The sequence below is a fragment of the Crocodylus porosus genome, unplaced genomic scaffold (genome assembly GCF_001723895.1).
Source record: "Crocodylus porosus isolate Cpor-Errol unplaced genomic scaffold, CroPor_comp1, whole genome shotgun sequence".
In the NCBI taxonomy this organism is placed as follows: domain Eukaryota; kingdom Metazoa; phylum Chordata; order Crocodylia; family Crocodylidae; genus Crocodylus; species Crocodylus porosus.
Window position 1 is genome coordinate 5,023,687 of NW_017728947.1, and position 15,343 is coordinate 5,039,029.

A 15,343-nucleotide genomic window follows, 5' to 3' on the forward strand; every position below is an offset into this window, starting at 1 on the left:
TCAAGCCAAGTTTTCATTCTTTGAGCCTCAGTTTGCCACCTGTAAAATGAGGAAAGTAATAGTACTTTCCTACCTCACAGAGGCCTGGCAAAGATGAATAAAAACATGCATGGGGGTGCATAAATAAAGATAAAGAAACGACAGCTGAGAGGAAGCACTCATGTTTTTGGCTTCCCCATGAAATGTTCATGCATTTCCTACTTGCAGCAAAGCCACTGCACCCACACAATCTGGAAACTTGTCACCACGTTCAACTGGTTGTGTCTGTAGTGGAGGTAGGCACTGTACTCCTGGAATATATGATACTTGAGTTACTGCTGTCACTTGCCAGGATGCAGGACTCCTGGCACCTTTTAGGCTACCATCTAGGAAAAGTCATTGAGGGCAGGAGGTGAGGCATGAGTACGTGGAAGCCAGCCCATGAAAGCTGTGCTTCTGAGCCCATCCGGCTTTGAAAGGGCTTTATGGAGCATCTGCATCTATTTACAACAGTTTTGTTCCAGGTCAGGAGGGAAAATGTGTACGTCTGTCTAATTGCATCCTGGGAGTCTTCTTCACATGCAGTGCTCCATGTGAAATGATCAAAATCTATCTCCCAAAGGAAGAATGGAAGTGTCTTTTATTAGCTAGAGGGAGGGGAAAGAGCGCTTTGGTAGAGACAAAGAAGAGGATTAAAATGGATGAATCCATGTTTTACCCACAGAGAATATATATCCTTTAGAAGGTGCCATTTCCAGCACTGAAATTTCAGTACTGCAGCGGGATAAAGGTGTGTGTAGAGAGTACGTTGTGTTGCCCCATGAAAAGAGATGAGGGAGTTAACATTAAGTACCTGGGAGCAAAAACAAGACAGGAACGCTCTCCTCAAGCAGACAGCGTTTGAATCTCAGTTAACCTTGTTAATCTTACCAACCAGAGGCAGCTGGGTTTAGGTGAATTTCAGAGCTGTAGCTAAAATCTGATTAACTAGAAAATGAAATGAATGTTGTGAGGCAACAATGTGCTTTGATTGGAAGCAGGAGTTTGCTATAAAGATCAGGTAATCCCATCAAGGAACATGTGCCACACGTACTGCAGCACAAACACCAAATTCTGAACATTGGAAAAAATCAATGAGCACTCACAACAGGCAGTCCAGGGAAACTACTTTGGCTGAAGTTTGTGTTATATGCACTAAGTGTCAAATATTTTCAATAACCAACACAGTTTGTAAAAATCACTATCTGCTTTGGGTCAGTTTGCATCACTTCTCATTTCATTTCCCATCACTAAAATGCTGATGGTGACCTCTAATACTAAAGTGGACATGTCTACTTCAATACTGTGTTCTCTGATTTCAGGGCTTTTTTAGACTAGACTCATAATGGATGACCTTTCATATTGAGCGTATGGGACCATAAAGATGTTTACAAACTCTGAACGCCAGAGAAAAACTTGCTGTAGGCTCCAGAGGCAAATATATCAAGAATATCACACCCTCTGAAATAGATTTACAGCATTTTTATTCAGTTGCTTTGAAGGTGCCGTTCCAAAGTGCCTTTCTGCCTCTTTCATGCGCACATGCACATACACACACACACACACATATACACACGCACTCTCCTTTCTGTCTGCATCATTTGCTAGTTGCAATAGTTTTCCAGCTGGTAAAGGGAGCAGGTGTTATGGCAACATTGCTCGACAATTCCCCTCTTCACTTTCTCATATTCCTGCTGTTGGAATGCTAGGTCTTCCACTTCGTTCCGCAGAGGCCCATTCACTGTTGGGGATAAAAAGAAATTCATGTGAATCCATACACGAGCATCTCAGCTGGGACCATGCAGTCTAGAGATCAATACTTGCTGCCTAGAGATGGCTGGAAAATGAAGAAATAATTGCAAATATTTTCCCCTTATTAATATTGTTTGTATCACCATAGCACACAGAGGCTCCAAATTTCATGTCCCAACAGGGTTCTGGAGCATATGAAAGGAACCATATCTTGTAAGTGTTGGCCTTACTACAGGATGGTGTGCAAGACACAGTGGGGAAGATGTGTAGCGATGGAGAGAAACCTTGTAGTCTCAGTTGATGACTCTAGATAGTTCATAGCATTGTAAAATGGCTCGTCTGTTCCATGGAGGTGAGATAGGTGGAATTACAAACTTCATGAGGGGTCATTATCCTGTGAACCCGAGCAAACAATTTTGCTGCCCAGAGGACTGCTGACTCAGTTGAGTTGTGAAGTGGGATGTGTTTCATGTTTGGCTCCTGAACAGCCTGCATGTAGTCTACAGCTTGCCACAAACTGACAGGTTTGGATGTGGAGTGAAAATTGTCACAAGAAATAACAAAGCTGGGACACTATGCAATGTTTTTGACAAAATGTTCTGAACTGTTGATGCAAAACTCAAAATTCTTCACTAGAAATATTTGTTTTTTCAATTTTGCAGTTAACAATATGGAAAATTTTTACCTAAATGAAAATTTTCAGCGAGAGGGGAGGGAACTTTTTTTTTAACAACAACATTTTAAATGGGTCGATTTGTTTTTACCAGCTTTCTTGGTGTACCAGTTTTGCTCCTGGCTCTTTATAATTAGTTTATTATTTAAACTGTAAGGGCTTTGGGGCTCCGTGCGTCTTATGTTTGTAAAGCACCTAGCACAAACGGCTTTTCATTCCAATCATAATTTTCCAAACGATCCTTTCAGAGTTAAACAGGACAGGCAGGAAAAAGCACCTCCACTATCTTAATGTTACAATGGCTCTTCTGCTCATGTAAGTCACTAATTTCAGTACAATGGTGCTTCTTACAGGTCCCCTGGACTCTTGGGCTGAAAAACTACTCCACTGTGCCCAATACATGACAGGACCCATACTACGTCTAGATGAACTAATGGATGCTTCCCCCAGCTCTCTTTCCTTCAAGGATTCTGTGCCCAGGCAGCTGGCTGAGGATAGTTCTGGTGATGGTAAAAACCACTTGCAGGTCAGCCTAGTGGCAAGACATGATAATTAACCTCACTAAGAATGGAGAGTGAGTGGCACTTTTTCCAGCCTCTGCTAAGGCAGAGTAGACAAGAAGTGAGTCTTCAGCAATCACTCCTTCTGCATAGTAGCACATCATTTTTCTTACAACACCACCCAGCCAGCCTTGGTTTGAACAAAAATCCTTCATGTGTTATATGACTCAATGCATGTTTTATACATATTTCTGGGAAGTGGCTGTAGTGCTCCTCTAACTCAGGGTCATTTGGCTGTGAAATGTTAGCATTATCAGCTCCTTGGAGCTGCAACATTACTTTTATGTGTTTATACAGTGCCTAGAATAATGGCATCATGAGCCATGGCTGGGGCTTCTAGGCACTACTGTGATACAAAGACACTGTAGACAGTAGTTCCTTTCTTTGTATGCCTATGGGGGGCTGCTGATGTCTCAGCATGGCTTCCTGGAAAAGAGGTGGAAGCATCAAGACTTGCTGGCCCATCATTTTCTGCCCTCCAGCAACTTGCTCTTCCCCTTTTCTCACAGGCCATGCTATCATAGGAAGTCTGTTGTTATGATTAAGCAATAATTTTACTAAATATATGTGCAGAAAACAAAAGTTACTGATTACAGAGAAACGTGCTTAAAAGTCAAATGTGCTCATATAAGCCTGAGATGAGCCCAGCTGGACAGTTGGGAAGGATTCACCTACCTAGAGGCTGTTCAAGGTCCCTTCGACCTTTAGGAGAGTAGAAGAAACCCCTTTCACCACACACCAGATAGAGAGCATCCACCAAGTGAGAGCCACACAGGCGCTGGTTAGCTGCAGCATAGCTGACACTGGGGCTAGAGAGAGCGAGGAGGGCCAGGAGAGGCAGCGAGTGGATCCAGAGAGCCATGGTGGGATGAGGGGTGAGGCCTAGGAAAAGCAGAGAGAAGGGGAAAATGAAGCAGGGAGATACTAGTAGAACAATTCTGTCATCCTTTCACTTATTTGGCTGCAGATTCACTTTGAAGAGGTAGATGAAACCCTTTAAAGATGTGACAGAATTAGGAGGGGAAAGGGTGCTTTATGAACCTGAGCATCAGGAAAACATCTGAGCCTCCCATGTATTCATAAGTTAATAGTAATTTTAACAGCTTGTAACTAGTATAGAACCCAGCCAGCTGCAAAAGGCCTTTTGCCTAATTTAGCGTCTCTTGACCCCTTTTTCTAGGAGCTTGCTTGGACCACAAATGCTGCAATGTGTAATAAGCTAGTCAGCCCTGCTTATCAGCAAAATACAGGAGAGTTCAAAGGAGGCACACAAAGATAGCCTATGTGCTCCCCAAATCCTGGGTTAGCATAGCAGTCAAGTGAAAACCCCAGCGCTATTGCCTGGGGGAATACTGGTGGAAAGGTGTGTAGTACTGTAAGAGCAGCAGACCTCCCTACTCTGTGGTGACCCTCTCCTAGCCACTTACGGTAGGCATGTTGTGCTAATCTCCCCTGGTCCCACCTCACTCTAAGAAAGAGACCTCTTGAGTTGAATAGTGCCCTGTTTTGGTGCCACGTTAATCCCAAAACATGAAAAAAACACAATGAATCTGATTGGGAGAGCCAGCAGCCACTTACCTTCAAAACAGATCTAGCATGTTCTGGGTCAGTGCCAGCTGTGTCCTCTGAACCTCATCTCCTCATCCTCTCCATCCTGCATCCCTGGTACAAGTAACTTCAGCCATAATCTGGAGCAGGAGTCATTAACATGCTTTTGCCCCAAGCAAGAACTTGCAACCCTGCCCCTGCCTTTGGTTGCAAATCTCTGGAGAGCCATATCCAGCCCATGGACAGTACGTTGCCAATGTGGTTCAGGTTCCACATGTGGCTGTTCAGGTCTTGGCTTTTTCTGAGACTGTCATAAGGATGCTTTCTAATGGCAATAAGTTGATGAATGCTTGCACATTTGAAATTGAACAGAAGAAAGCTGGACAGGAGAGTACCTGTCATGGATAACCCCCTTTCTCTATTCACTTGGAATTGGACAGAAACTACCAATTCATTTCATAGGTTCTAATCATTACTACAGCAACTGATTTTGTGTCTGCCTTTTCAGGCAAAAGATGGTACCTCATTTCCAATCCCCTAAGCTATTCTCTGTGTGTTCTATATATTTTCACAGAACAAGTATGCCTGGGTTTGTTTCCCAAAGTATGTCTATGTAGGCCATATTGTAGGCTGTCCTCCTTGTTTCTTCTTCCTTGTTGCTCTCTGCGGTAGTCAGCCATATAGTCACATATCACTTTTAGTGCTGCTGTGCATATCCAGCAGTAGAAAAGTAAAGAGTCCTCTCCTGAGTTAAACAAGCCTAGGTATGAGATCAAAAACACAGTGAAGCAGATGGGCATGCCTGGGATATGATATGACAATCAAAACTGAGGGTTGTGGGGAGAGATTGAAACCCACAGTGCTATCCTCAGACAGAGACCCTCCCTCATCATAAGTTAGTTGCTAACAGGCACATTTGTGAGTTCGCTTTGAAGTGTGCTTGGGTTTAGGGTTTTGAAGAGTTAACAATCATTGCAAAGGAGGCATTTTGATGGGGGAACAAAGTTAGCACTAGCTGTTTCCTGTTCTCTCTGCTTCCTCCCAGTTTTCCTTGAACCATGTCCGTATCCACCTCATTTCATAACAGTTGCCTGTAGACATTCAGGGATACTGTTCCAGTAGGGCTGGGGTTTTCACCTGACTGCTATGCTAACCCAGACTGTAATCAAAGTGTATCAGAGCAGACTCAATTAATTGAATAATCGGGTCTGCTGCAGCGTGCTAATTAGTGTGCTCCAGCAGCATCAATGTCTCATGGATTCAGCGTCTCCGTGCTTCAAAACGGTGGCAGGGGAGCTTTAACTACAGCTCATTGAATGAGCTTTAGTTAAACTGCACCCACTGCCATTTTGAAGCGCGGGATACTGAATACATGAAACACTGTGGGCACTTTAATTAGAGCAGCTCTCTCCTCCCCAACCTCCTCCACCTCCAAGCACATGTAAAGATGCCTAGCCACGCCTGCTAGGGGCATTTTTATTATGTAGCATTCCCTCCCCATATTACAGGCACTTCAACTTACACTTTCTAACTCCAAACAGCACAGACAACAGTGAGGATAGAATCTTTCTGGCAAAATGTTTGAGGAATGGATTGCAAACCATATGCAAGTTCACCAGAAGTTGCTCTGTGAAATATTCACAGGTGTGATACCATCATAGTATGAGTCTGGACATCATTTTGATTGGAAAGCCTGCTCTGCCACTTTGCTCACCACTATCCCTTCTCTGTTAACACAGTGCCTATAGCCAGGTGCAAAGGATCTACCCTGGGACTAGCAGACAGAGACTGAAATCTCTGCTCATGTCTTTGGCAATTGCATCCATGCAGGAGGAAAGAACTGAGGCACTAAACTCAGGTTCCTGATGGGGAGGAAATTGGGAATGTGGACATGTATTTGAAACCCTACAAAAGGTCTGACTTCCAGGCAGAAATGAGACAACAGAAGAGCAACAGACATCCTCAGAAAAGTTAGCTGTCCTTATCCAACAAAATAGAAATCATCATTTTGTTTTCTTGAACCTCTCTAGGATTTTTTGCCCTTCCATCTGGGTAACCCGAACAAGAAATCCATGGAGGAAAAGCATGCAAGAAAGACCGTATGTAAAGCCCAGAGGTTAAATTTGCCATGTTGGTGTGCTCACTTCCATTCTGCACTTTACAAAACCTCCATCACTACCAACACTTGACAGCTTATTGTCTCAGCAGAAAGTCCACAGACTAAAGGGCCTAGATAGTAATCATTCTAGCAGCACGCGTTCTACAGGTAGCACATTCATGGCACAGTAGTGAGGCTCACAGGTGGGGCAGCGTGGGAAACTCACTTCTTATGCTGTATCTATGCTACAGACAAACTTCGTTCATTCATTCGTTCGTTCATTCATTCGTTCTTTGTCAAGCTCTTTGTTCTTTGTTCATTATATTCACTTAGAAAATAGTTGAACCGCAAAAAAGAGGTGGAGAGGAAACCTAAAAGAGAAGAAAATCAGCTTACCTTAGTGAGTGGAAGTGAGAGAAGTGAAGATTGCTCAGAGGGTGTTTCCTTATAACTTCCACATCCTTCATTTGCCATATTTATATCCTTTATATTAATTCAAATGACATAGGAGTTAGTCAGAGCTCCACCCCCTCAACAGTCCCTTGCCCAAAATTTTTTGCTGCCTGGGCACATTAAGTCTTCCCTGGTAGCATCAACAGGTCTTTAAGAGAGTTAAGATAGAAGCAACAGTTTGCAGTTTCCATCTCATTTCACCTTCAGCCTGTAGTTGCATCTCAGAAGCTCTGCCCTGAGTTGTCAGGACCCTTTTAGCAAGAGATAATGGTGCAATTAAAGCTCTAATGATTGCACTAATGCTGGGCAATCCATATTGCTGGGATGGAAGTGGCCAACAGGCTACCACTTTCAACAGCTGGTTCTGAAGGGTGAAATTAGAGAAAAGCAAACATGTTAATATGTTAAATTAATTTCACTCCACTGAGTATCTGGTGAGAGCCCAGAATTGTTGATGAGACTGTGCTTGAGCCAGGTGCTAGAGGAACGAAAACACTTCATTATAGGGAGGAATATTGGAGGCCACATTTACCACCAGTATACACCTGAGTGCATCAAAAAGGAGCCTGGACAGACATGGACACACGCATCTTGTCCTACAGCTGAGCAGGCTGGAAAATTCCTTTTACATTTTACACAAAAAAGAGAGATACTCCCATCAATTTTCTGATGGACAGGGCACTCCTCTGAGACATGCAAGACCCATATTAGGATCCCTGCAGGGGTTTGAACTTTTCATTGAACTGAGAAGGTTTTGTCCAGCTTTGTCCTCGATGAGTTAGAAAGGCTGGTTTAACTGAAAGCAGTCCTGCCTCTTGGGTTCTACCATGGCCTGCTGGGTTCATCACGGGATCTACGCTCTGAAGCCCTACTTTCCTGTGATTTCTAAGTCACCTAGTCCAACCCACTACTCAAGGCATAATCATCCCCAACTAAACCATCCTAGCCAAGTGTCTGTCTTACCTGCTTTTGAAAGTTTCCAAGCATAGAGAATCCATTTCACTTAGATGTGAGCTTCAAAATACAGGCTTAGAGAGACAAGTCTGTTGCATGATTAATGCCTGTCATAGGATATCCTGCAGTCTAGCTTAATTGCTATTGTTAATAACACAGCTCTCTGATCCAGATATAATGGCCCCTCTTCCCCAACCCTCCAATACACACACACGTCCATGTGCATATGTGTTGGATGGGACCGAAGTCAAAGCAATTTCCATGATGGATAGCCGAGGGCAGATCATTATTTTGTGATGTGGTCATATTCTCTTATTTTAGCTTGAGTCAATTGATGCCATTGATGCAGACATATGATGAGATGACTGGCTCTTTGGATATGGTGAAAGCAGTGAGCACGATATACCTTGACTCTAGCAAGGCTTTTCAAATGGTCTGCCACAGCATTCTTGCAAGCACATTAAGGAGTTGATTGAATGGACTGTATGGTCAAAAAGTTGGCTGGATCATCAGGTTCACTGGCTCTATGTCTAGCTGGCATCTGGTATCAAGAGGCAAAGTGCCCCAGGATTTGATCCTAGGCTGGTTCTGTTTAGTATCTTCATTAACAATCTGGAAGGTGGAATGGAGAGCACCCTCAGCAAGTTCACAGATGACATCAAGCTGGGGGAAGTAGTAGGTACACTGGAGGGTGGGGCTAGGATCCACAGAGACCTAGACAAATTGGAGAACTGGGCCAAGAGAAATCTCATGAGGATCAGCAAGGACAAATGCAAATCCCTGCACTTACAATGGAAGACTCCCATGCACCTCTACAGGCTTGGTACCAACTGGCTAAGCAGCAGCTCTGCAGAAAAGGACCTGGGGGATACAGTAGACAATACACTGAATATGAGTCAACAGTGTCCCCTTGGGGCCAAGAAAACTAACAGCACATATTGGGCTGCATTAGTAGGAACGTTGCCAGCAGATCAAGGGAAGTAATTATTCCCCTCTTTCTGTACTGGCGAGGCCACATCTGGAGTACTGTGTGTAGTTTTGGGCCCCCCACTGCAGAAAGGATGTGGACAAGTTGTAGAGAGTCCAGTGGAGGGCAGTGAAAATGGTTAGAGGGCTGGGGCACAGGGCTTATAATGAGAAGCTAAGGCAACTGGGATTATTTAGTTTGTGGAAGAGAAGACTGAGGGGGGATTTGATAGCAGACTTTAAGTCCTTGAAGGGTGGTTACAAAGAGGATGAAGCTAGACTGTTCTCAGTGGTGACACATGACAAAACCAAGGAGCAATGGTCTCAAGTTGCAGCAAGGGAAGTGTAGGTTAGGTATTAGGAAAAACTTCCTCACTAGGAGGGTGATGAAACACTGGAGGGGGTTAGCTAGAGAGCTAGTGAAATCTGCACCCTTGGAGTTTTTTAAGGCCTGGCTTGACAAAGCCCTGGCTGGAATGATGTAGTTGGGGATGGTCTTCCTTAGAGCAGGGGGTTGGACTAGATGACCCCCCACCCTATCTTTCTATGATTCTATGATTCTGTATCCTTTGAAGTGACAGTGGGTGCATCTAAATGCACACTAAGTGGACACTAAGTCACCATAGCAATATGCTATGGCAATGTAGCATTGGTGGGTAAAAACCGTGATGCTGCAGTTATGTCTCTGTAGTCACATGGTCCCTTGCTATAGTGCATCGCTACAGCGATATAATGGCTAAAATAACTGTGCACCACCGGCACACCTTAGTAATGGCTGTTACTACACTGTCAGTTAGTACTTCCTACAGGGGAAGTTGGGCTTTGAAGCCTCAAAGTAAAAGAAAGGATAGAAAACTTCACCTGGATGGAAACCAGTCTAGCAATATTTGCAAGCAGATAGTCAAAAAATATCTTAGATGGGTAAGAGCTACCCACTTCCTACCATTACCTTGTCAATGCCAAAGAGATAGACTATATTGCAAACCAAAACTGTGCAGAAATAAAAAATACATAGAATATGTAATATAAGTGCTATGGTATTGGTTATATTATTCATAGCCATATTACAATTATTATTTAAATGCACAAGAAGATGCCACAGAATTTCTCCAAGAATGGGAAAGAATGTGGGCATTTAATTGTAGTTTTTTTGGTGCACACAGATCTCATCTGGGATCTTGCTAACCTTCCAGGTTGTACAGAAACTTGTATTACTAAGTACATGAAAGCTGCTACCTTTGTTTGTGCAATTGCTGTGCTACACTGGAAAAGATTTCTCTATAAAAGCAAATCCTAAACTATACATTGCAAATGTAATTTTTTTTTTCATTTTTATTTGTCTGTAGTTCCGTACTGGTATCCAAACAATACAAAACCAATAATGGAAGTAAAACAGGTGGACATCTCTGCTTCTCATAGGAGGTTTATTATCTTTGCCTCTCTACCACCCAGCAATAAAGAGAAACCTGGGAGATAAAAATCATATTAAACAGTGGCTTGGCTTGGAGCAGAGACTATATTGGAGCAGAGTGAAGAAAGGTGAGAAAGAAGTAGTATCCTATGAAAAACTGTATAGAGGGGGTTATAGATTCAGATGCAACTAGATCACAAGCAGAAAACCTACTGGATGTCAATAGAACGTCCCATGCATTCCTAAAACTACCACATGGATCATATCACATTTCTGCTGCCAGCAGCTTATGACTTAGTCGGACATTTACCTCACTCAGGTCGGCTCCCTGTTTCTATACCTTTTCCAGCAAACAGTTTGACCTGCTGACTTAACTTTTAAAGTGCCGAATGCTCACACTCTCGCCATTTGTGTTCTGCCCAGCCAACTGCTGTCAGCATGCACTCATAAAGCATGTCAGGATCGGGGCCGGGGCTTCTCTCTCCAGCTGTGACTCTGCCAGCTCCATCTCCCTGTTCCTCTGCGACTTCTCAACCACTTCTGGTAAGTTATTTCCAGTGGCAGCCCATCTTCCAGTCTTCTCACTGCCACATACTCATGCAACTAAGTTGCCTTGTGGCATTCTTGATGTTGCTCTTCCATTGTTATTCATATTCAATATCTTTTCACTATCGTTGCTCAACTTCATACTCATTTTTGACGTCTCTTTGCACTGTGACAAAAAATCAGCTACCTTATTGGATGCACCAGGCCTGTAGCTAATTGAGAATTTAAAAGGTTGTAAGGCTAGTGCCCACCTCATGATGCGAGCATTATCATTCTTGGCCCTATATAAACAGTGTAGCAGAACATGATCTGTTATGAGCAGTTAATAATCCCTTCCTATTAAATGATGTCTAAAATACTCCACTGCCCACTTGATCACCAAGCATTCCATCTCTGTCGTGGCATACGTCTTCTCAGCCACATTGTTTCTACTTGCATTAGCAAGAGGCCTTTCTGCACCACCCCTCTCTTGACACAGCACTGTTCCCACTGCAGTTTCTGAAGCATCCGTCTGGAGAATAAAAGGTCTTGTAAAATCTGGTGTTACCACTAAAACATGACTACAAAGTGTTCTCTTGACCCTTTTAAATGCCTTTAGATGCTCCATTTTATAGGTCCCCTTATTTGACCTTATATCGCGTCAGTCAAAAGAGTAGCTATTTCAGCGAGATGGAGTATAAATCTGCAGTAGTAACTGGGCAAACCCAGGAGAGATTTCATTTGTGTCTTGGTCTGAGGAGGTCAATACTTTTCTATGGCTTCTGCTTTACTGGCCAAGGGTCGAATGACTCCGTGCTCTACTTAAAAACCTAAATATTTAGCTTCAGCCACTCCCAATACACATTTTTTTTGGATTTGTGGTCATCCCTATTTATCTCAACTCTTTAAGAATAGCTCTCAAATGTTGGATGTGTTGGTCCCAGGATTGTGAATAAATTACAATACTGTCTATGCACATGGCTGCATAAGCCATATGAGATGTTAATAAATGCTTTATAAGCTTCTGAAGAGTGGCAGCTGCCCCATTTAAGCCAAACAGCATCTGTGTAAACTCATATAGTCCCCATGGTGTCCCGAATGCAGTCTTAGCCTAATCAGTTTTAGCCACGGAGATCTGCCAATAGCCTTTTGACAAATCAGTGGTAGTAATATATTTTGACTGTCCTATGCGTTCTAACAACTCTTCCATGTGAGGCACAGGGAAAACATCAAACTTGGCTATGGCATTAACTCATCTAAAGCCCATGCAAATCCTAAGTGACCCATCAGCTTTAGGGACAATAACCATAGGACATTGCCAGTGACTATGTGATGTCACTACAATTCCCTGTTCCAACATTTTTGCTAATTATTTATATAATGTCTGTTGTAAATGGTGTGGCACCGGACGCCAACACTCATGTACTATGGCCCCTTTTGGCATTTGAATCTCATGCCTTATGCCTTTAGCCCGCCCAGGTCTCTCATTAAACACATACTTAAAACTATAGATTACTATCTTTAAATCTCTTTGTTGTTTCTCAGTCAGTCTTTCTCCCTGTTGGATTAGCTCATCCAACTTCTATCCACTGTCTTCACAAATCTCTGGCCCAAACTCTTCTTTTACACCTTCGGGGCTGACCATCCAGCCCTCTGGCTCCCTCCAGGCCTTTAACAAATTAACATAATAAATTTGATGTTCCCTGGCATGTCCAGGGCAGTGAACTTTATAATCTGTGGGTCCTGCTCTCCAGATTATCTCAAAGGGGCCTTGCCACTTCGTAAATAATTTATTGCCCTAGGTAGGGAGTAGCACCAAAACCTTATCCCCTACTTGCAAATCCTTTTCTTTAGCCTTTTGGTCATAACTTTCCTTCTGCCACTGCTGTGCTACTTCTACATTATCCCATGCCATCTGTCTCACTCTGTTAAGATGATCTATCATTGCCTGCCAGTGTTAGTGGATTCCCACCCCTCTATTCCCTCAGCTCTTCCAGTCTTCCCTCACGATCTGCAACAGCCCTTCAAGCATCAGTGCTGTTTTTCCTGTTTAAGCTGGTGTTCAGGCATAAGCCTGAGGGGTATCCCTCAATGCAAACGACAAAGGAGTTAACAATAAATCCCATCTCCTTGGATCTTTTTGAGCACAACAATGCAGCATTCATTTTATAGTACTGTTTAAACATTCTGCGAGACCATTGGTCTGAGGATGATAAACTGATGTTCGGAGTTGCTTTATTCCTAGTACCTGACATGTAGCCTGCATCACCCCCAACATAAAGTTTGTACCCTGATTAGTTATAATCTCTCAAAGAACACCTACCTATGACATCCACTTGAGGAGCTCCTTAGCAATCCATGTCACCATTGCTGCCCTTAGAGGGACAGCCTCTGGGTACTACATAACATAGTCTATCATAACTAAAATAAACTGATGACCTGCACTACTTTTCAGGAGTGGACCCACAACATCCAGGAATACCCGATCAAACAGGGTGTCTATAATGGGCATAACTTGGAGCGGGGCACAAAGTGGGTGTCTCTCAGTTATCCTTTGGCACTTCCTACAAGCTTCACAGTGGCAAGTCACTTCCTCCCGCATACCAGGCCAAAAAAACCACTGACCTAGATTTCATAGATTTCCACAGTCAGAAGGGACCTGGTAGATCATCGGGTCCAACCCACTGCTCTAGGCAGGAAAGAGTGCTGGGGTTAAGTAACCCCAGCCAGATGCCTGGCTAAACTCCTCTTGAACACCTCCAGGGCAGGGGAAAGCACCACCTGCCTTGGAAGGCCATTCCATATTTTGGCAACCCTTACCATAAATAATTTCTTCCTTATGTCCAATCTAAATCTGTTCTCATTCAGTTTGTGGCCATTATTTCTGGTAACCCCAAGGGGTGCCCAGGTAAATACAGTGTCCCCTATTCCCTGCTGGTGCCCTCTGATGAGTTTGTAGGCAGCCACAAGATAGCCTCTTAGCCTTCTCCTGCAGAGGCTAAAGAGATTCAGATCCCTCAGTCTGTCTTAGTTTCATAGTTGGTAGGGTCGGAAGGGACCTGAGAAGATCATCAAGTCCAACCTCCTGCCATGGGCAGGAAAGAATGCTGGGGTCAAATGACCCCAGCTAGTTGATTATCTAGCCTCTTTTTAAAGACCCCCAGGGTAGGAGCGAGCACCACTTCGCTTGGAAATTAGTTCCAGATCCTAGCTGCCCTAACTGTGAAGTAGCACCTCCTGATATCTAGCCTGAATCTACTCTCAGTCAACTTATGGCCATTATTCCTCATTACTCCCAGTAGCGCTTGGGGGAACAGGGACTCTCCCACAGCCTGCTGGTCCCCCTTGGCCAGTTTGTAGATGGCCACCAGATCCCCTCTCAGCCTTCTCTTCTCTATGGTTCAGGTCCCGTAGCCTCTCCTCATAGGGCCTACCCTGCTGACCCCTGATCACGCGAGTGGCCCTCCTCTGGACCCTCTTGTCCACATCCCTCCTGAAATGCAGCACCCAGAACTGGATGCAGTACTCCAACTGCGGCCTGACCAGTGTCGCATAGAGGGGGGAGATCACTTTGGACCTGCTTGTGATGCATCTGTGGATGCATGACAAGGTGCGGTTAGCCTTGCTGACCGCATCCCCACATTGGTGGCCCATGTTCATTTTGGAATCAATAATGACACCAAGATCCTTTTCTGCCTCTGTGCTGACAAGAAGGGAGTTTCCCAGCCTGTAGGTATGCTGCTGGTTCTTCCTCCCGAGGCGCAGAACCTGCACTTGTCAGTGTTGAATCCCATCCTGTTCTAATCCGCCCACCCCTGTAACCTGTCTACATCTAGTTGCAGCCTGTCCCTCTCCTTTAGCATGCCCACTTGTCCCCACATCTTAGTGTCATCCATGAACTTGAACAAGGTGCTTTTCACCCCCTCATCCAAGTCGCTGATGAAGATGTTGAACAGTGAGGGCCCAAGGACTGAGCCCTGCGGGACCCCACTGCCTACATCCCTCCAAGTTGCAAAAGATCCATCCACCACGGATCAAAGGGGGCAGGAGGGCACAAAAGCCCCCACGGCTCACCAACAGCATCCAGGAATGTCTCCTAGCTAAAAGGGAGGTGCACACCCAATGGAAGGGAGGGGCCATCACCAGGGAGGACTATACTGTGGTTGCTCAGGGATGCAGGGGGGCAGTCAGAAAGGCCAAGGCGGAGATGGAACTGGGACTCGTTACCTGGATCAAGGACAACAGGAAGTCCTTTTTTAAATACATAGGGGGCAAAAAGAAGATTCCGGGTAATATGGGGCCCCTGCAGGACACGCTAGGAAATTTGGTTGTCACACCAGATGACAAAGTCAACATATATAACAATTTCATTGCCTCCATTTTCC

General features: G+C 44.3%; 1 protein-coding gene across 1 annotated transcript; it reads right to left on the bottom strand.

Moving 5' to 3' along the window:
* Positions 1 to 1,505: 1,505 nt before the first annotated feature.
* On the bottom strand, positions 1,506 to 7,567 carry INS (insulin). The gene is made up of 3 exons (XM_019551248.1): positions 7,046 to 7,567; positions 3,679 to 3,885; positions 1,506 to 1,759 (listed from the first exon to the last, which is right to left on the bottom strand). Exons 2-3 carry the CDS (start codon positions 3,863 to 3,865, stop codon positions 1,623 to 1,625), a joined length of 324 nt encoding a protein of 107 aa, XP_019406793.1. The 5' UTR covers positions 3,866 to 3,885; positions 7,046 to 7,567; the 3' UTR covers positions 1,506 to 1,622.
* Between the last annotated feature and the right edge of the window lie 7,776 nt (positions 7,568 to 15,343).

Excerpts from the sequence above, each read along its gene's own strand:
- INS (XM_019551248.1), bottom strand. The coding sequence starts at position 3,865 with ATGGCTCTCTGGATCCACTCGCTGCCTCTCCTGGCCCTCCTCGCTCTC. Across the intron at positions 1,760-3,678 it reads GGACCTTGAACAGCCTCTAG|TGAATGGGCCTCTGCGGAAC; the intron begins GTAGGTGAATCC and ends TATCCCCAACAG.